The 27908-nt window shown below is 48.0% G+C and overlaps 1 protein-coding gene across 1 annotated transcript in view; it reads left to right on the forward strand.

Annotated features, from left to right (window-relative positions):
* PSMG1 (proteasome assembly chaperone 1) overlaps positions 1-27908 on the forward strand; it is a 143163-nt gene that overhangs the window by 48335 nt on the left and 66920 nt on the right. The window contains exon 4 of the mRNA XM_078656842.1: positions 20133-20195. Within this exon, the coding sequence (XP_078512968.1) occupies positions 20133-20195 (63 nt within the window). The remainder of the gene's footprint in view (positions 1-20132; positions 20196-27908) is intronic.

A 27908-nucleotide genomic window follows, 5' to 3' on the forward strand; every position in this document is an offset into this window, starting at 1 on the left:
ATTATTTACACACTGGCAGCGCACCCGAAGCGCACACAGGCGCGAACACACACGTGTACAAAACACACGGACACTTATACACAGGTATAGCGCACGCACACGGACAGCCAGCCACGCACACCTATGCAGGTGGGAGCACACAGTCACGGGAGGGGGCAGAGGTATTTTACACCCCTACAACCACATTTCCTTTCATTTTGCAGCAAGCCCCTCCCAGTTCCAGGCCTTGGCACTGGGGGCCTTCCTTGCTGGGGGTGTGTCCTTTTCTGGGGTTGGGGTTGGTGGGGGGCTCTTGGAGGGCTCGATCGCCCCGCGTGCACCGCTCATGAGCGTTGCCCCCTCGGCCGCCCGAGAGAGGGGTACCCCGGTGCTGTTTTTGGGGGGCTCTGATCCAGAGGGGTGGACGGCCTGTGCCCACTCCTGTGTCTGCTTCCGTGCCCCCATTCATCCCCACCGAGCCCTGCCCGTGAGAGAGTCACGGGAGGGGGCAGAGGTATTTTACACCCCTACAACCACATTTCCTTTCATTTTGCAGCAAGCCCCTCCCAGTTCCAGGCCTTGGCACTGGGGGCCTTCCTTGCTGGGGGTGTGTCCTTTTCTGGGGTTGGGGTTGGTGGGGGGCTCTTGGAGGGCTCGATCGCCCCGCGTGCACCGCTCATGAGCGTTGCCCCCTCGGCCGCCCGAGAGGGGTACCCCGGTGCTGTTTTTGGGGGGCTCTGATCCAGAGGGGTGGACGGCCTGTGCCCACTCCTGTGTCTGCTTCCGTGCCCCCATTCATCCCCACCGAGCCCCGCCCGTGAGGGGGAGGGGGCCCCTGTGAGAATTGTTATTTTTCACCAATCACTTGCAATTTGTCTAAGTGGCCGGGACAGGACACCGGCAGCCCTGCTGGCTGAGGTCACAGCCGCGGAGACGAGCAAATTGTGTTCGCTCGCAGCCCCGCAGATCCAAGTGAGGGGGGATGTGACATGATGGAAATATGAGGGGCTCTGACAGCTCCTAAACGGCCTGGCGCCAGCACAGGGGTCTGCAGGCTAAGAATAGAGGCCGGTGAGCGCGGATGGGCAGAGATCAGAGCCGCTTCCTCTCCGCGAGACACCGGCCGGCACGGTTGGCAGCGAGGCGCTGTGCTAGCGGCTAATTGGACGTCACTGGCCCCGGAGAAAGGAATGCACTGTCCGCACTTAGCACTTTCACACCCGGGGCAGAGCAGGGTCACGAGCAATCTCGGCTGTCTGGGCCGCGTGTATATATAGGCGCATGGCAACAGTAAACATTTTCCTTTCATAACTAGGCGCTATAGCACCCCGAAGTATTGCAAGAATTCAATCGGCGCTTTTTAAACTACCTCAAAGTGTGTATCACAAATACATTCACCCACTCCGCCCCTCACTCTCTCTCGCACACGATTCAGCCCCTTACTCACCCTCACTACTCCCCGCCACTAACTCACACTCACTTAATCACAAGAACAGCTGTACTTTCACTTTCTACTAATACTTTGACCTATGACGCTGGAAAAAAATTGCAGTGCTTCTGTGGGGAAAAAATATTTTGTAGTAGCTTAATAACAATGTCTGCCTGTGGTTAGTCCAGCAATAGCCCTGATTAAAATGGTAATAATAAAGATAATAATTGTTGTCTCTATTTAGGACAATAATAGTTACCTAAATAACAATAACAATCATAACAACAATAATAAAATTAGTTGAAATAATAATAATAATAATAATAGTAAATATATTAATTCTCATCTATGCTAAAATGATCTGTCCTTACATACAATAATATCTGCACGTATCACAACAGCAGCTGCTATTACAAGCACCTCCGTAGTATAATACTATCTACCATAAAATATGTACTTACATAGGCTAATACCGGATGCTGTATTAATGGATACGAAGACGTGTACCCAGTTAGCATACTTCTAATAGCACTATAGATATAGAGCACATGTGACAAGGCTACTTGCACTTATATCTTATTAACATACCACGCGTACATGTGTGCATATCTTATTAACTGTGCCCGGCATACTGTCACAGACATTCTTCGAGAAATACCGCAATAAGGGCACTTATATACTGTAGCAATAACCATACCAATCGGTACTCTTATGTAGTGTGAAAGAACGTGTGTTGATAGAATAAAACTCAATGCAAGCTTTACTTTATAGCGCACTACTCCCCCTTTGCGATATCTAAGCACTTTATAAAAAATACTCTTGCAATACATTCTCACTCCTTTTACAAATCCGCGAGAGCACAGATCTCCACAGCTGACAGCGACACACGTGTCATGGTCTCTTACCTCAAAGCTGCCCATGCTCCCTGCAGCGCGTGCTCCGGGTGCTGAGCTGCCCAAACCACGCGTCACACACGCAGAGAGTAAATCACATGCAGAGTCAGGGGTCGCGCTGCGCATGCATTGAGAGAATAGGTAATCACGTGTAATACACACGTTCAGAGTGTAAGATGACTGAAGGGACAGAGACTGTATTTACTTAAGATATAGAATCCGGAAGTAGATCAAGATTATGTGGGCGAAAAGTAGAAAGTGACCTTTGCAAAACATAGTGGCTCAAATGAACTGAACCATGGCCGTGGTGCAAAGTGGAGCGAAGCGTGGTAAAGGGGCGCAAAGTCTCTGAAGGCCATTTATTATTCAGCGCAAAAGGTGCTCGCTCTGGAAGCCCCCCTTTTCTCAGTGCACGACTGCAGGCACGTCTTTGCTTTGCTTCAAGGGCGCGTGACTGGGACCCCCGAGTGTGTTTGGGGGTGCGTAGCACCCATCCAGTGCCTGGGATCTTCCCGAGTTTGCACAGGAATTTACCCTGAAACGCAATGTTGCCGCTACTACCCCGACGCTAAAGTGCGCACACTGCCCTCTGCACCCTGGTGAGAGGCAGTCCAGCATCAGGAAACAAGCGGGAGGGGGCGGGAAAGGGGGGTGGAGAGACGCAGAAGTGCCGGCAATGCCGGACCAGATTCGGGGGCGTTCCCGGCTTTCGGCTGACGTCGCGTGACGTCGGCAAAAGCCAAAGAATCTCGGGAACGCCCCCGAATCTGGTCCGGCATTGACGGACAGGCCCCTCGTCCAATGGCTAGGCTCCATTTATGGAGCCAGCCAATGAATGACGAGGGCCGACCCAAACCCACACTACAGTTCTCATCAGGTTTTCGCCTGCGCGAAAAAGATGCGCAGAGCGCATCTTTTCGCCAGGCAAAACCTAACAAGCATTTACAATGCAATGGTTTTGCCTTTGTTAAAGTTAGAGCTATTGGCATTGCTCTTGACATTATTTTTATTTGTTTTTTTTTAACATAAATAAATGGCATTGTCATTTACAATCCCACTAGCTTTATCTCTCGCAAATGACACACACAAACACACACAGAGCCCCCCACACACACAGCCACACAGAGCCCTCCACACAACCACACAGAGCCTTCCACACACACCCACACAGCACAAGCAGGCAACAGGGGCACACGGAGGCACCCTGCATAAAAATGTAAACTTGGCTGAAAACCTTCAACCACCCCCTTTTGGGGACTATATCCTGCACTCTTACAGTGCATAATCATCTCCATCCTATCTACTCATCCCACCAACCATATTCATGACCTTACACAACCCCCACTATTGATCACACCCAACGCCTATTAATCTAATCTACCACTAGGAAACAGGACCAAATGCATAAAAGTAATTCCTTGGGAGCACAATACTAATGCCAGTAACCAAAAATAAACACACCAAAGATGATGGGAGGAATGCTTGCATCCCAATCTATCGTTCCTTCTTTGCTCATCATGCCATTTCATTTTGGACTCAGCTATATGTAAATCAGTAAGAACAGTCCAGCCTGAACTGCCAGGACGGGTACTCCCCGAACTGGAAAAGAAGCAACGCAAGACCAGCTGTGCCCTGATTCGATCTGAAAAGGGACTCACTTCTTGTACAACAATGGTGGTGCAGCATCTCCTGTCTTTATACAATTAAATTCTCAATAGCCGCCTACGTGTTTACTAGTTGAAAGAGACTATGGCTCATGGTGGCAAACAAGCAGTGAAGGAGTACTAGGTGTTGTAAGACACCCTTGGTTGATCGGGTCTTGCGATTTGGGTATAACTTGGAGGATGCTGCAAATTGCTAATGAGACAAGTTGCTATTTTATGGCTCATCATCAAACATTGACCATCTTGTAAAAATATAATCATGAGAAGTTATTTCATGTTCTCTGCTCTGAATGGCCCACTCTGTCGAAGCAACATGATTGTACCTGGTACCCACTGGGATTGATTCCAGTTCGTGAAACTGAGGGTTCTGGGGTGGCTTTCAAGTATGCAAACTAGATGAGTAGGTTGTGTGACAGGAGATAGAATATGTGCAATTTATTCTTTTTAGATGCCCAACGATCAAAGTTAATGTGACCAATCAGGAGAGAGGGATTTGCAGACACAGGAGAAAATACATAGTGTGATTACGAGGGTTGTTGACGACTAGATCTGTTATCGATTGATTATTTTAAATTTTAAATATTATTGTAGGTTTTCAAGTGTATATTTATGAAGAAATGTCCAGTATGTTAACTAAAATAAAGAAGTAAATAAAGCACTCCCTGTACAAGAAACCTAAATCTTGAACTATGAGTCAACTTGATTCTGTTTCATCCATATATAGATCAAATCCCTTAAGCAGACCGACCGATTTCTCCACGCTCTTCTCATCTTGGTACATTTACCAGCAGAGCATTGATGCATCGGTGAAGAGTGCTGCAGGCTGGAGTGCAGAATGTCATTAAAACCTACCACAGAACCAAGCAGCCTTCAGCAAAATACAAATGCTTGTTGGGAGATTTCCAACTTCCTTCTTGCTCCTTTTCCTTGTCTTGTTCTCTGTGTCTATCTCTGTCTATTTTGCTCTCACTCTTTCTCCCTGAATTTTCCGCATTATCTATCTATCTATCTATCTATCTTCCTATCTATCTATCTATCTATCTATCTATCGACCTATCTATTGATCGATCTAGCTACCTGACATTCATTCTTTCTCTTTTTCAGTCCGTCTCAGTCTGTCTCTCTTCCCCCTCCTTCTACCTGTCCCACCCATTCGCGTTTTCTTTTTGTTCCTTATACCTCTCTCTCTCTCTCTCTCTCTCTCTCTCTCTCTCTCTCCTTCTCATTCTTCTTCTCCCTTTCTCTCTCCTCCCTCTTTCTACCTCTCTCTGTGTTTCTCTTTAACAGGACCCTCTCTTGATCTGTATCTATCATTCTTCCTTTCTTTTTTCTCTCTGACATTCTTTCTTTAACCCTGCTCTTACACTCCCTCACTCACCTACTCACCTCTTTGTCCCCTTCTCTCTTTTTTTGTTGCAGTTTTATATAGTGCGAACTCGACCAGAAGGTATTGGAGAGCTTTACATGAGCACCAGTTACCTTACACAAGGACGCATTCATTTTAGGTAGGCAAGTTGAGATTAAGTGATGTGCCCAGAATCACTGGAGGTTGAGCCGAAGCCGAGACACGAATCTGGTTTACCGGCGCCAAAATCGCCAGGTCTGGCCATTAGGCCACATCCTCTCGATATTTATTTTCCCTTTCTGTCTCGTTTCTCTCCGCTCTCTTTCTTTCCCTCATTATTTCTCTCACATGCACCACTTATCTTGATCCCTCCTCTTGCTTCTTTTCTGTCCTCTCACTTACACACCCCTCCCTTTCACTTTATGTCTCACCATCTTTGTCCCTCTTTTTTCTCTCTCCCTCCCTCGCCCTCTCTCTCGTTGTGACGTGTCAGATACACTGCTCCCCAGGCGGGACCTCAGACACCCGTCTAAGGCTGTCAGATGCCACAGCTGTTATTCCTGACAGTGGCTTTTAGCAAACACAGCCAGGGACCTCAGCCCAGTCAGCGGAAAACAAGACAAACATTGTAAAGAAAACAATAATGACAACAATAGGGAATGCCATGTCACATTGTCATGGTAACTGTTTGCATTCATTCTGCTGCTTAGCTCCTCGTGCACAGCCGGTGCATTGCTAATTGTGAGGAACGAGCCTAGGTCATTTGAGAGGAAATATGGCATTCCTTCGCCTTATCCCACTAATAGATTGTGCTAGATACACCAGGTGCTCTAATTCATGACAGACCACCAGGCCCTCTCACGTGTATGCTTATAAAGAGCCTAGTTTATAATAGGACGCCTCGCAGCGCTGTACATTGTATGCCTGGATCTAACTTGGCCTTCTTCACTGGATACAGAATGATTTAGGGGTTCTTTCTGTTATGCACTATGTAAAGCGTTTAGGATGACACCCGTGATTTACACCTGCCTCTCCCCTATCAGGCGTAGGCCCTACTAAGAGCCTCGTTAGATCTGCCTCGGTATTTTGGTGCGGTAATACCGCACCTGGTAAATACAGATATTATGGGTGTCCTATTACCCAGGGGTGGGTTTAACGTATTCTGGTTTCTGCGCCTCCTATTTAGGAATACTGCGGGAATACACTGTACTTTCGCTCTTACCAAGTGTGCTATCTCGGAATGTGAGTATTGTGCCCATACAAATGCTGGCAGAGCAGCAGCAGGGCCCAGCAGAGCAGGGCGGGGGGCAGCAGGGGCTCACAGAGGTGTTTCCTGGGGCAGCCGCCCAGGTCCACCATGGTGCGGCTCCGAGCCCCAAGCCTCTGGTGGTGGTGCTGCTGCGCTCGGTAGCCCATTTAACTTACTGGGCACTCTGGTGGGGGCTCCTTGCGACGGCGGCAATCTCCTGGGAACTTCTCCGGTCTCCCTCTTCGGCATGGGAGACCGGCAACGTCCTCCGCTTCTCCTGGGGCTCCCTCCAGGCCACTGGAGCCCCGCGTGGACCGCCGTACTTCTTCTCCTGGGCCGCCGTCCTGGCGGGGGCTCCTTGCGATGGCGGCAATCTCCTGGGCACTTCTCCGGTCTCCCTCTTCAGCATGGGAGACCGGCAACGTCCTCCGCTTCTCCCGGGGCTCCCTCCAGGCCACGGGAGCCCCGCGTGGGCCGCCATACTTCTTCTCCTCCTGGGCTGCCGTCTTCCTTCTTCCCCCGGGCTGGGGGGGGTGGGAGGGGGGGGCGGGCACTTCCGGCCGGCCGCGCTAGGATTGGCCGGCCGGCTAGTCACTTCCGGGTCGCCGCGGGCAGCGCGGCGGCCCGTCTCTAGCTCAGGCAGGCGGGCGGCGAAGTTTCCCGATGGATGCGCCGCTCTCAGGGCGAGCCTCCGATGGTGGCGAAGCTGCGGCCAATCGCAGCGCGGCTCCAGCGATGACGTGGCGGCTCAATAACCACTTCTAGCGCGGCGGCACTGAGGGGGCTCGACCGCCTCAGCCAATGGGAGGGCAGCCTCCTTCGTTCTTGCTCTCCGCGGCCCCGGCAAGATCCTCAAGTTATTCTCGGCCCCGGGCAGCGGCGGCAATCAGGGAGGCAGCGTTTGCACCGTAGTAGGAGGCGGCCGAGCGCTCGGGGTGCCACTAGTGCCTTACCAGATTCGGGGGTGTTCCCGAGAATCGGCTTTCGGCTGACGTAGCGTGACGTCGGCAAAAGCCAAAGAATCTCGGGAACGCCCCCGAATCTGGTCCGGCATTGACGGACAGGCCCCTCGTCCAATGGCTAGGCTCCATTTATGGAGCCAGCCAATGAATGACGAGGGCCGACCCAAACCCACACTACAGTTCTCATTAGGTTTTCGCCTGCGCGAAAAAGATGCGCAGAGCGCATCTTTTCGCCAGGCAAAACCTAAAAAGGGTGGTCACCGGCTAAAAAAACGCTATCGATAGGAACTATCAACAAAACATTTTTTGAAAATAAAAATAAAGGAGGGAATGAAAGGAAAACAGTAGATGCACATTTAGTGTGTCCACATCATATTCATTAGATACATGATTCCGTTGTGAATCGTAGTATAAATGCACAAAGCTGATATTTTTCATACCAGCATTATTATTGGATCACAACCTAAGACCTGACATGTCTAGATACTGTGGTGCAGAATTTAGAGGTAACCGCCTGGTACGACAGATCACACATCTAGAGCAATAACTCTGTTTGATGCCCAGGAAGCCGTGGGGGGAGGGATGGCCATGATCCTGCTCGACGCAGAAAAAGCTTTTGATCGGGTGGAGTGGAGCTTCCTCTGGAGCATTTTGGCCGGGAGGGGTTTTGGTCCAAATATTATTAGGGCTATTAAAGCTATGTATATAGACCCAGAAGCGACAATTACGGTAATGGGAGAGAAATCAGACAAGTTTAAGATAAGTAGAGGGACACGGCAGGGTTGTCCCTGCTCCCCCATACTATTCGCTCTATACATTGATCCGTTCATTCAGAAGATTTTAGAGTGCCCTAGAATATCTCCTGTGATTTATAATAGTTATGAAAACAAGATCTTAGCCTACGCTGATGACTTGGCGGTTATCACAACAGACCCACAGCAGGCACTCCCAGAACTGGGACAGATGGCTAAACTTTTTGGTCAAGGTTCTGGATATCTTCTGAATGAATCCAAAACCCAGATAATCTGCTCTAAAAACATACCAAGACCCGACCCAAGGTATGTTGATTCTGCTTTATATTTAGGGGTAAAGATAAATGCTACAGTGGGTAAGATAGTGGAAGAGAATTACCTTCCCCTTATTAAATCCATAGAGCTAGAACTGAAAAGGATGGATGCCCTTCATCTTTCGCTGGTCGGGAGAGTAAATGTTGTAAAAATGGCGATGTTTCCAAGGGTGCTATATCTATTTAGAGCCATTCCCCTATATATTGAGGAGAAAATTCTGAAGCAATTAGAGTCTGTCTTTTCAAGTTTATATGGCAATACGGCAAGGTTAGACGTTCAACGACCCTTCTGTCCCTTCCGTGGGAAAGGGGTGGGATGGCACTTCCGAACCTGAGATTGTATCACTGGACCTGTCTCCTAACCCAGATGTCAATCCTGTTTCAATGCGACACTGATGCAACTATTACAGACAACCAGGGTCCCCCTCCCATCTTCATTCTACTAATGGGGGAGAAAGCTACGGGATTACTGCTGACGGAACTGGAATATAGGTTCTATAGAAAGGCACGATTTAAGATCCTGCTAGGTGCATGGCAAGTATGGAAATCAATTCTAAAAAAAATTCATATCCCTAAAGTCAACCCTTCTCTCCTCTTGGTTAATTCTAGGCTTTTTCCTCACTTAAGCAATGATGGGATCCTACGGGTCTGGAGGAACGTAGGGGTTAAGACTATTGGAGACCTAATGGTAGGAGATAGGATAAGCGTGTTTGAGGACATGCAAAGGAGATATGGCCTCCCCTCAAATCAATGGCTTATATATGGGCAAATCTCCAGTATCTTACAGGCTTGTAGACCAAAGCTCAAACCCCTCGTAGACTTCCCTGTGGTTGAGGGCATGAGAAGAAGGTGTAGGAAGATGAAAGATATTTACAACATGCTGGTGTCCAGATTACAGGACGATGTAGGAAAAGTAGAAAGTGATTGGGCAACTAAATTGGGAAACCCGGATGTAGATTTGGACCTAGCATTAAGCTTGAATAAAAAGATTTTTCGGGCGTCCAACTTACGAGCACAACATTTTAAAACAGTCTTTAATCTGTACCATACACCGGCTAAATTATTTGCTTGGGGTGTTAGGAATGATGATTGCTGCCCGAGATGCAATAAGAGACAAGCTGACCTACTACATATGTTCTTTACTTGTGAACGATTGACCCCCGCCCTGGATGGAATAACAAAATTCTGGGAGGGGCTGCTAGGTCATAAGATCGATCTATCCCCAACACTAATGTTATTTGGCTCAGATTCTAAATTGGTTCTAACAGATGACGAGGCTGCTTTGGTTTTTATGTCGGTCGCCGTGCTTAGAATCATTATTTCGGCCGGTTGGAAGGATGTAACAGCCCCGTCTTTTCAGATGTGGATGTCCAGATTCTTGGCCATTTACAATATTGAGTCTGCCCTCTATGAATTTAAAGGTGTTAAAAAACGAGAAATGGGAAGACGATTATGGGCCCCGGTTAAGAATTGGATGGACGATAGAATAAGAATTTGAAATGTACTGTATTGCTATATTTATTGACAGATCTTTATATAATTTTTTACCCCCATATAAAATATTGTGTTCTTTAATTGTTCATATATGTATCAGATGTTCTTTATACGTTGCTTATGGTTATGTACTTATGTATTTCCTTATTGCACCATGAACTCCAATAAAAAAAATAAAAATAAAACATGTTTAGGCAATTGCAGAGGAAGAATAAAATAAAGTGTTAAAATAGACTTTAAACAATAACAGACAATTTAAATATTTTCCAAAACGTCATCAAAACTTCCCCGAAAGAACAGTGCCTTAACAGATATGGAAATTAAACAAGATACAATTAATTTTACATTTTCAAATATATTACAATAAAACGAAGCCTTATACTGTAAAAAATAAATAAAAATAAAAATAAAATAAATAACAGCCTAAATCAACTCTATCATTAATCCCTTTGGGATCTTGGGTTTCTGAACGTCTAATCCAGTACACTTCTCTCTGGAGAAGAGTTTTTGTCATATCCCTTCCAGGTGCGGGGCTCACCACTTCGAGAACCTGAAATTTTAACTGGGCTATAGTATGTCTATTTGTGGTCCAATGCACTGCTAAACTGCTGTTGGGAATATTATTCCGAATAGTACTTTTATGTTCGGAGATACGGATCTTTATCTTGCGCTCAGTCTTGCCTATGTATAATAGGCCACAAGGACATTTAGTTGCATAGATTAGATTGCTGGAATTGCAATCTGCAGTATGTTTGGTAATGACAGTTTCTCCAGTGTGTGGGTGCTTGATAACATTGCTGACTATAACATTGTTGCAATGAACACAATTCTGTCACTTTCTTGTGCCTCTGTAACTTTCCGACGTGTCTGTATGACTGAACTTAAGGATCTCCTTAATGTTGCGTGATCTCTTTTAGGCGAAAATAGGTTTGCTTGCAAATAAATCATTAAAGTCGCTTTAATTGGCTAGTATCTCCCAGTGCGTGTTGATACATTTCTTGATTTGGTTAGAGCTGGTGGAAAAGCTTGAAATAAATACTTGTCTATTCGTTGTGGTCTTGACTCTTGTGTCCAACAGGCTATTACGAGTATTCTTGTGTTTTTTTAACTGTCTCCTCTAAGAGTGTAGTTGGATAACTCTTATTTCCATATTTCTGCTTGATGATGTCCAAATTAGTTTGTAACGTCGTATCATCTGAACAAATTCTTTTGGCTCTCAGCATCTGTGAATAAGGGAGATTGTTGATCAGATCTCTTGAATGAAAGCTGGTATACAATAAAGCTGTGTTTTTATCTGTTAATTTGTGGTACAAGTCAGTGTGAATTCGGCCATTCTCAATCTTTACCAATACATCCAAGAAATGTATCATTCTATGATCAATCGTGTTAGTAAACTGGATGTTGTCATCGTAGGTGTTAAATTCAGTAATCTTCAACTCCAACAATTCCATACTGTTGTGCCAAAATAAAAAGATATTGTCAATATAACTACAATAAAGCAGGATGTTGTTAGACCAATCTGCGTCATTCAGCAAATACATCTCCTCAAATCTCGCCATGTACGTATTGGCGTACGCCGGCGCCCCAGCGAAGCCCATTGACGTGCCTCTTAGTTGTAAATAAAATGTGTTGTCCCATTCAAAATAACTATGATAGAGGCAAAAGTGTAGCATCTCCGAAATGAAAACTTTGTCCGCTCTCATGTTGTCTTGTTTAAGAAGAGCCCATTCTACTGCTTCAATACCTCCCTCATGGGGGATGGAGGTATAAAGAGCCTTGACGTCCAAGGTAGACAAAATCACTTCATCCTTCAAGGTTATGCCTGCCAATTTTTGTAAAAAATGAGTGGTATCCTTCGTGTACGAATACCAAGTCTGAACAAAAGGTTGTAGGAAAAAATCGATGTAGTGTCCAATAGGCTCGAAGATGGTGCCGCACCCAGTGACAATGGATCTGCAAGGTGGATTGGTATGGTCCTTATGAATCTTAGGCAGCATGTACAACCCTGGTCTTTTTGGGTTCTGTACTGTGAGATAACGTCTTGTTTTCAATGAAATCCATTCCATATCTTGTGCATGTTCCAAAATCTGATTCAAAGTGGATGACAATTCATTTATGGGATCATGATCCAACTTCAAATAAATCGGTGCCCGAAATGTGTTCAACTTTAGCGTTGTAAAAATGTCGATACATAATGACGATTGCGCCACCTTTGTCAGCTTTTTGTATAAAAATCCTGGTATCCATCGCTAGGGATTGCAATGTTTGTTTTTCATGTCTAGTAAGATTAGATGAAATACCGTTGCGGGTTTTGATTTTCATTAGATCTTTGAGGACCAAATTCTCAAATGCATCTAATATTTTGTGCGATGTTGGAGCCTGAAACGTAGATTTCGGTTTGAAATCAATAAACTCGGGTTCTGTCTGCTCAATGCTTTCTGTGGGCAAAGTTGAAAAAAAGTATTTCAAACGTAACACTGTCATGAACTTGAAAAAGTCGACCTCCATTTCCAAAGGATTGGTGTGGTAGGTAGGTACAACTCCTAGACCTTTATTTAGTACATTTGTCTGTTGCTTAATAATTTCAACTGACGAGATGTTTATGACTGCGTTTGTTTTTGACTCCTCAAATTTTGCCTTGGTTTTTCCTTGACTTCGCCTTGTTTTCCTACATTTTTGCCTGGTGGTTGGCTGATGTTCATGTCCTGGGGTAAAACATACTTTGTTGTGGAAGCTGCCTCAGATCTAATTTCACTGCTGGTTTCACCTGTCTTTTCAGTGGGTTTATCCATTCTAGGCGGAGGTCTATTTATTTTGGTGTCACCCTCAGTGGCAACACTCACTTCTGATGAAGCATTCAGATTTTTCTTGAAATATGTTCTCCTTTGGGCGTACACCAAAATGAGTTTCAGCCAAGTCCTGCACTTGAAAATGTGTGGCACCTTTCTTTACTTTAAATCTAACTATATCTGATAGAGGCTTCTAGCCACAGATTCCTTACTTTCGAATAATCCCCAGGTGTCAGACTGGATCCGGCAAATGTTTCATGAGCAGTACCCCAGTGCTTCGGTCATTGCCATCTTTCGGCTCGGCGTGGCATCACCTTCGTCATCCGTCCCTGAAGGGACAAGCGTGGTGACACCACACCAGCCTGCTGACGTCAGTTCTTTTCTTTCTGCGGCAGTCGGTGCAGATCCGGTGAAGAGCTACCTCCAGTCACTTTTTGACTGACCTTTTTTCAACCCTTTTGTGGAAGATTTTTCTGATTTTGTCTTCTGGTGTGGCAGGGATGACCACAAGGAAGACTCGTTTCAAGTCCTGTGGCACCTGTCACTGACAAATGTTGGTGATGGATCCACACCTCGTCTACCTTTAGTGCCTCAAGTGAGACAACAACGCCAAGACCTGAGTCGATTGATGCAACATGTATCCGATGGCCTTAAGGGGACAGTCCCTGAAGCTACTTGCTGCTAGACGTGCAAAGCCTCGAAGGTCTCAGTCCAGGTCGACAAGAAGGTCTAGGGATTGATCATGGAACCGCTTGAAGCGCTCTTCGTCACAGTTGAAGTTGTCAGAGTGTTCGGGTAAGTCTCAAAAATGGAAGAAGAGCAAGAAGTCAAAGAGGCCTTTGACTTTGTGCGGTCCGTAAAAGTCTTCCGACGAGACTAGGGAGCATCGGCATTTGAGGCCTGGGTCTGCGTTGCACATGGACCGTCTCAGTGCTTCTCGACTTTCCAGGAGCCGGAGAGACCCCCGCTAAACTTTGTGAAGTTTGAGGCCATGCACCTCATTTCAGGCGGCTTGTCCATGCTGGAGAGCCTTTGGGCCCTGCGGGCTCAGAACAGTCCCCTCTGGTTTTCCGCCGGTGGGTATGCCCCCCCGGTGCCAGTCGGGCCCCTTGGATCCATGGATGAATCCAAACTGGCACTAGTTGAGACACCTTGGCCTATCCTGGTGCTGGCTCCATTGCAGACGTCCCCGGCATCTCTGGCACTCACCGGCGGCGCAGTCACCATTCTAGTCTTTGACTCTGATACGACGCTGGCGCCGATTAGGGGCAGACTACCTAGGTCGAGTCTGTGACCTATTCCTTTGGGCTAGGACTTGGGGATGATTGGGAGGGGTCGCTGGACCTTGATGAATACCAGCCCTTAGATGTCACCGAGGACTCCTGGTGTGAGGATCTGTCAGATGCCTGTGGACTGGATACCTCCCCAGATACTGGCTCAGTTTCTACTCCCACTGTGACTATGGGGGAAGGAGCCTCATTCGCTATGGTGGTGAGGAGGGCTGCTGAGATCCTAGCCCTTCAGCTACCCACTGTGGCTGTCAAGACGATTGTCTTGACTGAGATACCTCAGCCAGGAGTCACCACATCTGAACCACTTCTCCTGTTTAACGAAGCCCTTACGGATGTCTTACTCGTGGCCTGATCCAAGCCATGCACAGGAGCTCCTGCGACTAGGTTGATTGATACCGCCATTGTCCCACCCCAGCAGACCCCAGTTTCCTGACAACACACCCTAACCCTGAGAACTTGGTGGTCCAAGCCTCCACTTCCAAAGTACATCCTAGATCATTCCCTACTACTCCCCTGGACAGGGAATCCAAGAGGCTGGATACCTTGGGGAAGATGATATTTTCTTCTGCTACCCTGGCACTCCTGTCTGTGAACACAGCGTACCTTTTAGGCTCATACTACCACTCGCTCTGGGTCTTGTTTGAGCAGGTGTGGTCTATGGTCTCGGAGGAGGGCTGAGCCCTATTCTCTCAGCTACTGCTGCCGGGAGAGATGCAATTAAGTTCGCCTTACGCAGTGGGCTGGTTAGGACTGACTTGCTAGGCAGAGCAGTTTCATTGTCGGTGGCCTTATGGCGCCACGCCTGGCTTTTTTGGGGATGTCCAGGCCTCACTCATGGACATGCCCTTTGATGGTTCTCATCTCTTCGGAGGCAAGGCGGGATCAGCGCTGGAGCGCTTCAAGGACAGCGGAGCTACTGCCAGGTCCTTGGGCGTTTCCGTGGCTCCTCTCCAACCACAGTCCGCCTTCCACTCCTTTTGTGATCACGGAAGAGGCTTCCAGACACTTCTCCCATTGCCCAACCAACACGGCCAGCAGACTTCTCATTCTTTGTGTGGCCAAGGATGTGGCACCCACTGGCCTAGTGGATCAGGTAGCCAGAGGTCGGGCCACTCCACCACCCGCGGACAGCAGTAGCCTCCAAGCCCCTTTAGTTTGCACTCTGACCACCATCGGCACCCAGTGGAAGTCAGGATATGCTATCACTTGCCCCTCTGAAGGTCTATAACGTCTGACCACTGGGTTCTCCAGATTGTCCAATGGGGCTACTCCCTTCCTTTGTGACTTCCCCTCCACCCACGCCAACTACTTGTGACCGGCTGGCGTAGGAGCACATCTCATTACTCCACCACGAAGTGCGGGCTCTCTTGGCGAAGGGAACCATTGTGAGGGTGCCACCATAAGAAGTAGGTCGTGGTTGCTATTCCCGCAACTTTTTAGTTGCCAAAAAGCACAGAGGCCTTCGTCCTATCCTAGACATGAGCCCTCAGAATTTCTTCATGAAACAGCAGAAATTCAAAATGCTCACTCTCGTCCTGTCTGCACTAAAACCTTGAAACTGGATGGTAGCGCTCACAGACGTTACCTGCGGTTCACGGTGGGCCATGAACACTTTCAGTTTGCCCTGCTCCATTTTGACCTTGCCTGCGCCCCTCGGGTGTTCACTGAGGTGATGGCAATGGTTTTAGCTCATTTGCAAAGATCAGGGCTTCGAGTCTTCCCCTAACTCGACGACTGGCTGTTGAAGGTGGGCTCACCCCAGGTGGTCATCTCTCTCCTCTAAACTACAGCGAACATCTTGCAATAGCTGGGGTTCGCTATCCAGTGCCAAAGTCACACCTGATCCCTTCTCAGGTGCTCCCTTTCATTAAAGAGGTTCTGGACTTATCCTTCCAAGCGACAAGTCCAGGATATTCGGGCTATATAATACTGAAGTTTCAGCTTCTATGCTGGATTTCGGTGACACCGACTCTGAAGCTGCTGGGGCTCCTGCATCCTGCTCGTGACGCATGCCCGATAGCATATGTAGGTTCTGCAGTGGGACCTAAAGTTCCAGTGGGTGCAGCATATGGGGAATCTCTGACATGGTCCAGATCTCGGAGGGCAATGCAAAAGATCTGCAGTGGTGACTGATGAACCGTGATTAGGTCCGCAGCAGACCCCTCTCCCTTCCCCAACCAGAGCTGATTGTAGTGACAGACTACTTACTCTTGGGCAGGGGCAGCTATCTGAGAGAGGTGTAGATCAGAGGACTATAGTCTTTGTCAGAATCGGGGCTCCAAATCAACTTGTTGGAGCTCCGAGCAGTCTGGCTGGCATTGAAAGCCTTTCTACCCTCCAACAAAGGTAGGCTTGTGCTTGTGTTCACGGACAACACAACTGCCATGTGGTACTGCAACAAACGGGGAGGGGGTTAGGAAGGTAGGGGGGGTCGTGGACCCTTTGTCAAGAGTCCCTGTGCCTCTGGACATGGCTGGAATGTCAGGGCATTTCCATGGTTGTTTCAGCATCTGGCAGGGTCTCTGAACACCGGAGTGGACAAACTCAGCCGAAGATGCCTAGCGGATCACGATTGGCGTTGCCTACCGAGGGTGGTGTAAGATCTCTTTCAGCAATGGTAAGTTCCTTGATTAGATATGTTCGCCACCACTGAGAACGCCCAATGTCAGTAGTTCTGAGCACTGGCGGTTCCTAGCTGGCTCTCGCTCTGAGACACTTTTCATCTCTGGTGGAGCTCTGGCCTTCTGTACGCCTCTCTGCCAATACCACTCCTGCCCAGAGTTCTCAAGAAGATCAGGATCGACTGGGCTCAAGTCACCCTTGTGGCTTTGGACTGGGCTTGGAGAGTCTAGTATCCTGAGCTGTGGAGTATGGCCATTGGTCCTCCAATCAGGCTGCCTCTTAGGGAGGATCTCCTGTCGTAGCAGCATGGGATGGTTATCAACCTGAATATGTCAATGCTCCGCCTTCAAAAGTGGGGATTTAGTGGCTACAGTTGACAGCTTTTGACCTTCCTCCTGAAATCTGCAATGTTATTTTGTCAACTCAGCGTGCCTCCACCAAGGCTGTATATGCTGGCTATTGAAGTAGCTTTATTGCATAGTGTATAGGCATACTTATTTTAATTTTTTTAATTTATTCTATTTTACAGAGTTTTATTTAGCGCATACTTGACCCGAATCGTGTATCCAAGCGCTTTACATAGCACCAGTTGCATTACATGAGGACAAATTCATTTTTGTTAGGCACGGGGAGATTAAGTGATTTGCCCAGAATCACAGGATGTTCAGCGTCATTGCCAAGACTCGAACCCAGTTCCCCAGATTTAAGGTCGACCGCCCTAGCCATTAGGCCAACTCCTCTCACCAGGTCGACCCTTTATCTTGAATCTCTTTCCCTAGTCCTTTTGTTTATCCTTACCCTAGCCCAGCAGGGTTCTGCATTGGGCATGTTGAAGAGTTATTTGCCTGTTATCTCCACTTTTCTGCTGGTACCAAATCAGCTGTCCCATTTCAAGTCCCCCATTGTAAATAGGTTCCTTAAAGGTCTTCAGCACACTTCCTCCAGCTCCCTTCGTTGTGCCTCAGTGGGATGTCAATTTGGTTAATTTACTAATGTGTGCTCCTTTTGAGCCACTTCATAACTTCCCTCTTAGGTTGCTCACCATCAAGATGGCCTTTCTAGTGGTAATTTCATCTGCTTGGAGAGTCGGTGAACCGCAGGCTCTGTCATCTCTGCCCCTCTAGATTTCTATTTACTCTAGCAAATTGGTCCTTCAAACTCAAGCTTCCTTCTTGCTGAAGGTAGTAACTCTATTCCACATAGGCCAGTCCTTCCCCTGCCTACTGCCTTCTGAGGGAAGAAGAGGAAAAGAGACTTCAATGGCTGGACACAAAAAGAGCATAGTCGTTCTAACTTGACTGCACACGACTGTTCCGGTGGGACGATCAACTCTTCATGGGGTATGTTGGAGCCAAGAAATGTAAGGCTGTGTTGAAACTAACCATCTCCCAATGGATTGTGTGCTGCATTAAGAACTGCTTTTCTTTGGCTAAGAGGCAACCCCCGGAGGGCTTGCATGCTTAGTCCTTCAAAGCAAAAGCTGCGACCACTGCGTTAATATGCATAGTTCCAGTTCTGGGTATCTGTCAGGCTGCAACGTGGGCTTTGTTGCACATGTTCACCAACCACTACTGCTTTGACAGTCAGGTTCATTGGGATGGGCACTTTTCCTGTTCGATCCTGTGTCCTGCAGGACTTTCTAGTATAAACCAGGTTTGCAGACCCTTCTCTGGGGTGTATTGTTCGGGTATCTATTCTAGTTGCAGATTCCTTACCTTTAGAAGTCTCTCTCAGATGAACAATTTACCTGCCTTTGGTAATGCCTCGTCTGGTAGAGACTTTATCTAGCCACAGATCCTATGTGTCCTCCCCACTCTGAGAACGGAATTTTAGGTATAGGGCAGACCCCTTTTCAGGTCCCTAGTTCCACTCAATAGTGGTCAGTGTTCTTTGTGGCTCCTCGCTCCTGGCGTGGAAAGTTGAGAGAAGAAACTGATCTCAGCACTCTGGGGTGACATCTATATAGGCACTGCACACATCACTTATGGCACAGACAATGCCTTGCGGAGCCGAATGACTTCACCTACCTGCACATAGGCATACTGATCACAAAATCTTTCCTAGATTCAGTCTGACACTGGGGGATTATTCTAGGGTAAGGAATCTTCAGCTAGATGGAGCCTCTACCAGAAGTGAGTAACTTGTTCATTTCTTTAAGCAGCACGTGCAATGTTACTTGTATTGTCTTGAAGGAGTACCTGTAGGATGGCTGCTTTATTGAGGTTATCTGTAGGAACAAGTATTCTATCAAACAGATATTCCTGGGCCACATTATGAGGTATGTCTTCCTGTACACCGTGGCAAACATGGAAATGGTCACTCAAATACTCTACAGGTATGACATTTCCATTGGCCGTCAGTAGTGTCTAACTGCCTAATTATGCTAAAAAGGGAAAATGTCACATTGGTGCAATCATCACACCCTTTAAGGCATTGGAAATTATGCAGGATATAGCCGCTGTGGTGCACATTAGTAATATCATTACTCCATAAATGCTAAATCATAATTGAATTGCATCAAGCTGAGAGGTCCCAGAATCTTCAGCCCTCCTCAAAGCAGTTAGTAGATCCAGGGTTTTCACAGGGCTCCCAACAAATGAACACAATGTTTAATAGCAGACTGTATTGAACTTCAGTAGCTGGTTTAAAGGAAATGCCATCGATGGTTGAAACCTGGCAAAAGAAAACAAGGGTTCTTGTGTGATACATGAGGGCAAAATGAAGCAATGAAACAGAAGAAAAATGCAAGATGATGAGTAAAACAGAGAACATTAGATGGGCTGACCAGAAAAGGTATTTCATTGGAAATAAATCAAAAAGGCATGTATGTAATTTGTAATGAAAGAGGGGTCATGGTAAAATATAATTCATACTGCCTAAATGCAAATAAAACATCCTATTGCTGTGGCAAATATTTCCCAGAGAAAGTCACCTCCCGATGATGTTATGAGAACAGAGGTAGAAGCGGCAACCATGGGAATTAATGTGGTCAATTTAAAATGTCCACCTTATGACCAGTTAGTAATAGTAAAATGTCACAATGCACTATACTTGGTTTCGCATTGTGAAACAATTATATTGCATTCAACAAAAGTTTGATAGTTATTTTGTTTCTTAAAAAGTGAAAGCTAGGTTGTAATGTAGACTGACTTCGCAGTTCTGAATTCTATTTTCGCATGCCACCAAACCCTATACATTAATTTGATAGCATTGCAATACAGCTTGTTAACCCTTGAACTGTTAAGTTGGAATGTTCTGCTTTAAAGCATAGCATGGTAACCTTTTGGTCAGCACTTCCATGGACATAATGTTACAAAAAATGCTAATACCTTCATGTTTGCTTTTCAGACCCTCGTCTGCCAGTGCACCAGCCATGTAGCAGAGGATCAGCAGTTTCAATGGTGTGAAAAGGTAAAAAGAATATATTGAACATTATCGAAAGTGTCACTAATCTTGCAATGACTGAGTTCAAAATTATTAGTACAGATAGTGCCTAAATTGTAAATTTTCTCATCTCATTCCAGATATTTCCATTGAAAATGATCTGTCTCGTTTTTAGGTCGCACCTAGGCAGCGCGTATGCGCTGTGTCTCGACATGTTGTATCTACTTTCCTTTCTGTGGTACATCTTTTACATTTGTACAGTCTTTTGGGTGTTTTTTTACCATCCTAGAGACTGACCCTGTTACATGGATCAGGTCACTCTAGGATATTTATTTTGTTTAGGTACATTACCTTTTTAGGTCTCGCCTGGCGATGCAGCGCGAAAGCGCTCTCGCCAGCGAGATCTATTTTCTGTGACTTGCCTGCGAAGTGGTACAGACCGGGGCACGCGCAGGGCTTTGGCGATTGTGGTCTGTGGACGCGCACGTACAGCCACGTGCACATCGCCTGTCCCGCTTCGCAGGCACGCCAGCATAGTTTAACTTTTGCGCGTACAGCCACGCGCACATTTCCTGTCCTGCTTCCCAGGCGGGCCAGCATACAGTGTAACTTTCGGGCCATCGTTGGAGCAGCCCGCAATAGCGGGTCCGCTCAGCAAATAAACATTGATAGTGTGCCTTCATCTGCACAAATGGACAATCCCCCACTCATCCGGTCTGCGGGGGGTGGCCACCTCTTCTACAGCTCTTCTACAGTTCTGGCTGCACAACACAGGGCTCTCTCCATAGGCATGGGAGCCCCGCACTGCTATGTCCTGCTCTTCACCCGGGTCGGCTCTCTTTTAGCACGAGAACCCCGGAAGGGGCCAGGCGCTGCCTGCATGAGACGCAGGGCACGCAGAAGTTGCAGGACAGCGCATGCGAGGGCAGCCCTCGCCGTCCCAGGTCTCCTCACCGGGCCTGATGTCAAGCTGCTTTCTGTTTTGCTTGCACATTCCGAAGCGCTTCACAAACAGGAGCAGAGGATAAGGCGGGACAGTAAGTGTTGCACCGATATGCTGTTCTGTAAATACATAAATAAGTTCCATTTGTTAAGTCACAGGCATGAGAGTGTATGTTTTATGTATTTTTAATACAAATTGTGAGTTTTTTTTTCTTTCCGAAGTGTAGTCCTTGTCCTTAGAGCAGCCTGCCTCGGTTCGCCTGGAATTCAGGACACGAATCCCAGCCCATAAAAAGTTAATGTTCACTGCATCTGGTTTATGTTAGATTTAAAGTGCTCTGGTGAGTTTGGAGCCTTTGCTTGTTTTGTCACCAGGTAACTTGACCAAGGCTGTTTTTTTTAGTGTCTCACTCATCCATCTGATAAGGCTGCATTAAAAATGTTCTGAATGTAAAAAGCACTGCCGTTGTAGCGCCTAAAGCCAGCCCCAAACCTGTACGGCCTAATGTTATGCATCGCTTAAATAATCATGGCTGTACAGTGGAGGTGTAATGTGGATCTGAAGGTCACATGCGCTCGTGCACGCAGATCCTCTCGTCAAAAGGATTGGCGGGAAAGACACCAAGAGAAGGACACTTCTGCAAATGGTTTTGACAGTCTATTGGGGAAAAGAACATGTTTTACTAGTCTCTCAGGTTCAGCTGCCATTTCCCTCTCAAATTAGGCCCGGCAGCAGGAAGGGCGGGCAGCGTCCTTATGAGCGCGCAATTGGCTGCCTGTCAGAAACTGACATAGCCTGTCTGACGGCATGAAACTGAGACCTTTGCATCTAGCGAGTCTGGCCTCCACTCTCTTTTCTCACCTTGATGCTTATCGTTTGCTGAAAGAAAGCGGCAATCATGAAATCTCTGGGCCCGTCATAAATGATGTTGGGTTTTCTGCCACTGTCAGACTGAGGCTTATTCGAGTGCCCCATAAAATCATGTAGTAATACCGTCCACTAATTTATTGACACTGTGGGGTTAATTTTTACACTGGAGTGCTATTACCGCATCATTAAATAAGGCAGAAAGGGCGAAAAGCGGTAATGCCTCAATACAATACACGTTTCTAGCTGCACATTTTGAAATATCATTGTGACACCCTGCAGAAGTTTAATCAGTTTTTACTTGGCAGAATGTGAGCAGGGAAATGCTGCCGGATTGGTATAAAGTTACCGGATGAGTCATAATAAAGGTCACAGCACAATGTGGGCTTAGCAAGGTATTCAGAACCTGGGCCTAATGTTATGGAAGATATTTAGGAAATAGAAACACTAACACAATTTCTGCTTGTTCTAAAAGTATACTGAATGCATGGAAAAATCCCAGAATACATATGATGTAACATAAATACCCAAAGACCAAGGCAAGGGTGTATGTTCTACGCATGTGTGGCCAGTATGAAAAATTGGGTTGTTGGTTGTATGGGGTGAGAGCCCTGGTGAAGCAACAACCAGTGGTGGCTAGCACGGCACTCAGGTGGCGCGGCTGGCATGAGGGTCTTGGGGTGTCGTGTGGTTGGGGGTGGCATTTGTGTGTGGGGGTCGCTGCCTGTTGCTGTGCTGAGAGCTTGTGGTTCATTTTTAGGTCTCGCCTACATGACCACAAGCACACACACAACCACGCAACCACAAACACAACACACACACACACACACACACACAACCACACACAACCACACCACACACACACAACCACAAACACACAACCACACACACCACACACACACACCACACACACACACAACCACACACACACAACCACACACCACCACATACACACACCACCACATACACACACCACCACATACACACACCACCACATACACACACCACCACATACACACACCACCACATACACACACCACCACACACACCACCACACACACCACCACCACACACACACCACCACACACACACCACCACACACACACCACCACACACACACCACCACACACACACCACCACACACACACCACCACACACACACCACCACACACACACCACCACACACACCACCACACACACCACCACACACACCACCACACACACCACCACACACACCACCACACACACCACCACACACACCACCACACACACCACCACACACACCACCACACACACCACCACACACACCACCACACACACACACACACACACACCCACACACACAACCCCACAACCACACACACAACCCCACAACCACACACAACCCCACATACACACAACCACACACACACAACCACACACTATCACACACACAACCAACCACACACTCAACTACACTCAACCACACTCAACCACACACAACCACACACAACCAACCACACACACAACCACACACAACCAACCACACAACCACACACACAACCACACACATGACCACACACACAACCACACACGCACAACCCCACACAACCACACACACACACAAAACCACACACACAACCACACACACAACCACAGATACAACCACACATACAACCTCACACACAACCACACACACAACCATGCCATCAGTGCACACTTTCACCAGGCACAGACACCATCAGTCCTCAGTGCATGCTTTCACCGGGCACAAACACCTCCAGCCGGCAGTGCACACTTCCACCAGGCACACACAACACCAGCCATCAGTGCGGAATTTATACAGGCACACACACCACCAGCCATCAGTGCACACATCAATTGTTAACGCATCCACAATTAACTATTGTAGCAATCGCAGTAGACTTTTGTTGCAATTGGTGTTGCAATATTTAGCAATGCCAATAGCTCAAACCTACTGAATGCGAGACCTATTGCATTGCAAATGCTTGTTTAAGTTTGTATTTGTGCTTAGTGCGGCTTCACATATCGCTTCTTCACACAACACGGCGCCCGTAGACCCGCCCCCAGCAAACAGAGCAGGCTTCAGAAAATAGCGGTGAGCTCAAGGAAGCAGCGTTCAAGCAGACCATAGACACGAAAACTCAAGCAGGCAGAGTTCAAGCAGACCATAGACACGAAAACTAGCTCAGCTCAACAGCTGCTGTAGACCGAATGATTTAGTGGCCATGCTAAAATTCAATTTTCCACTTCCAAAAGCTACCAAATGTAATGCAAAATTAAACATTTAAGAAAAATACTTTTTAAATAATAATTTGCAAAGTGCTACATTTGTGAATATATAATATAATTAAAATAAGTAAACCTTACAAAAGTAGTTAAATCCATCTAAAAAACTGATTGAAAAATTCTCCTTGTTAGTAAATACTTATATATTTAATTAATGGTTAACCTTATTAACTTCTCTGTGAGCAAGCTCCCGTGCAACATGGCCACGTAAGGTCCACCGCTTGTCTTCCTTTTATGTCTATAGTTTTTCTTCTTCTTAGGCTGGAAACAGGTTGTTGGACTTGGCCCTTTTCCCTGATATTTTTGGCTTTTCGCCCCCCTAATTTAGGATGTCTCACCGATGGTAAATACAGTTGTATAGGCCATGTGTGGTATGAGACCTGTGTAATGTGAAAATGTAATGCAAATGTGCGTGTACTTATTAACCCCCCATTGTGGAAATGCACCCTGGTGAAATGCTGTACTTAAAATGGATGCCATGGCTATGTGTTGTGCCACCTGACTGCAGTAGGTTAGCGGTCTAGATGTTAGGTACCCAGCCCTCCCTGCTTTTGGAGGGAAAGCCTGGCACCAGGGGTGCTCTACTCCTCCCCCTGAGCCAGTTAGAACTAGTTCCCCTGAGAATTCTAGAAGGCTCTGGCACTGCCTGGAAGGTGGGGTGAGGGGCATATAATTTTTTTTATTTTTTTTATTTTTTTATTTTTATTTCTGCATCATTACCACAAACATATAAATTTGTCATGTCATGTCCATTAACAGTATGTACATTCTACATGTGCGGGCATTTAACATACTTTACATTGCAGTTTTTCGCTTTTCATAACTCCCTCTCATTTGAACCACCCCCCACCCACGTGTGAGGGGCATATAAATAAGGGGGATGTGCCACCATGTGCTGAGACAGAGTTGGGACAGGAACGTGAGGGGACCTGCTGCCAGGAGATACCGCCACTTGGGCCTGTGTGCTGGACCCTGCACCCATCTAGAGGCCCTCTGCTGTCCCCATGGCTAGTGGAAGCCCCACTGCAGGAGTTCAGGAAGCTGTGTAGGAGGAGGGCCACGCTACAGTGGAGGATGGTGAAAGCCTACCGCCCTGTTTTGATGAGTTCCCACTAACTGCTGACCTGGCCCAGTAGTGCCTGCTGCTCGGTTCCCTGGCCCCTGAGGAAGGAGTGCCAGACTAGGTCCCTGAGGCTGCTGGGACCTTGCGCCACGCAAGCGATGCGCCTAGAAGCCCCTGAAGCAGAGGAGAGCGCCATATTGGGGCTGGACTGGACCCCGCTCCCAGGAGGAGAGGAGCGTTACCCTGGGACTTGCTGCTGGGACTGCCTCCCCCCTAGGCGCTATAATCTTAAAGCACTGTGCCGTGAAGATGCTGCTGGCCTGTGAAGCACTACACTGCTGGAGGTGCTACTGTCTGAACTGCTGGTTCCTAAGCCCTGTATTAGGAGGACTGTGCCCCCAAGCGCTGTGCTGCAGAAGCGCTGCTTGGCCTGAAGGAACTGTTTTACTGGGAAGCGCTGTACCTCCCAAGCGCTGTGTGCCCCATAACGCTGTGCTTAGAAGAAGCGGGTGCCTACCCTGCTTCGGGAGTAATTTATAAGCGGGTGCCTACCCCGCGTGAGGACGCGCTGCTGCTCCCCAGTTTAAATAGAAACGGGTGCCTACCGTGCGTTTGGAGTCTGCCGCTATCAGCGCCGAGGCCTGGGATATTGCTGGTACTGCCCCCTTGGTGTTCGAATGCCGTCTGGGCCTCGCTGTCACCGCCGCGGCCTGGCGCTTGCTTGGAGAGGTCCCCGCTGTGAGGTGCATCGTTGCGGCAGCCCCCGGAGCCAGGGGAGGGCCGCCAGAGTACAGAGTTGGGCCACGCTAGGCCCTGAAGCGGCCACCGGCATCACGTGGCTGGGGCACCGGCGACGTCACCGGCCGCGCCCCCCAGCCGCTGCACACGGATTGGCGGCTGCCGCCACGCCCCTGGAAGCCGTGCGCTGATTGGCCGCCCGGCCGGGAAGCAAGAGGAGGCCGTCGGAAGCCTCGGGTCCCAGGAGGGAACCCGGGTGAAGACCGAAAGGAGGAGGTGACGTTGCGGGGCCCCCGTGGCAACGAGGGAGCCCCGTGTAGAAAAAGGAGGCAGGCGGGAGCCTACCCGCGCTGGCCCGGCAGCCCCGCGGAGGCTGCCTCGAAGTCCTGGGTCCCCGTGAGACAGGAGAGGGACCCGGGTGAAGCCGGAGTAGCGGGAAGAGAGGCGGGGCTCCCGGGAACTGGAGTGAGAGCCCCGCAACCTCCGCAGGAGAGCAAGTGCGGACTGTGACCCGCGGGGCTCCCGGGTGGGAAGGGAAGCCCCGCGCCTGCCGCGGAAGAGAGCGGCCCGACGTCTGCAGGGCTCCAGGTGGTGAGCGAGCCCTGCAGCACATACCGAGCCCCAGAAGAGACGAGGAGGCATCGCAAGGATCCCGGGTGAGTGGGGGCTCGACTGTGTGAGAGTTGGGGGGTGTGTCGGGGCACAGGATCGGTGCCCGCCCCGGGGACTGAGTTACCTTTCCAGGTGCCTCGTCTGGCAGCGGGCACCTGCAACATTGGGCCCCAGCGGAGTCAGGGGCCCTAGCAGACTTTGCCAGCTGGAGAGGTCCATTATCCCCCGGACACAGGGCCGCATGTATAGGGCCCCCGGTATCTAAGGCCATAGGGTTCTCTAAAGGGTTGTTGCTGCCCCTGATGTGGGTGCCAATGGGGTTGTGTTGATGATACAGCCCCATGTTACCTGTGGTCATGGTACTGGGTTAGGCTCCCCCTGGTGACTGTGTTCATGCCCAACGCTGAAGCACGATGTTCTAGGTGCTGCCAGGCCTACCCCGCTGTACTTTGGCCTGAGGTTGCAAAGGTATATGCCCCCACGTTAAATGTTTTTTTGGGGTTTTTTTTAAACTCTTTATTTCAGACTGCACAGTATGCCACTTAGCACATCACATTTACATATCATATATTACAGTCCTTTTTTAACTTTCTTTTCTCCCCAACTTAACTCCATCAGCCTGAGGCTATTACGGCTTGATCTTTATCATTGCTTAACCAGAGTATAAAAGCATAAAGTCCCATATTCTTGTTTACACATACATGTCGTCCAACCACGTCCTTTGTGCAAGCATCACTATGCAGGACCTCTTGTCCAATAAGCCTGACAACAGTGAAATTATCGTAAGCCGATCTCTTAAACTGTCCTTCTCCCTGTAACCCTCCCTCCCCTACCCTGTACTTCTCCTGGTCATACTGATTCAAAAGGAATAACACTTCCAAACATTAATGTTGAGCTAACTAGGCATATAATGAAGATTTACTAAAAACAAAATCTGTGCGTTTGTGGGATCTTGTGCTCCTACACTACCCGCGCTGACATTCCCCACATTCCGCCCACTTTCACATTCAATCCATCTGTGATGGTACCAATTCCATCCCTTCCAGCTCTAACATCATAATTTCCCATTCTTGCGCAATCGGATATTTCCGTTGCCCTCTCTCCTCTTCCCGCCTCAAGACCGCTCCCTCCGCCTTACCCCATCTCAACAGTTCAGAATGCCACACTGATATTCCAGGAGGTCTGGGGGACTTCCATCTCATTGTTAAGACTCTGATTGCCAATAACA

The sequence above is a fragment of the Lissotriton helveticus genome, chromosome 8 (assembly GCF_964261635.1).
Source record: "Lissotriton helveticus chromosome 8, aLisHel1.1, whole genome shotgun sequence".
Classification (NCBI taxonomy): Eukaryota; Metazoa; Chordata; class Amphibia; order Caudata; family Salamandridae; genus Lissotriton; species Lissotriton helveticus.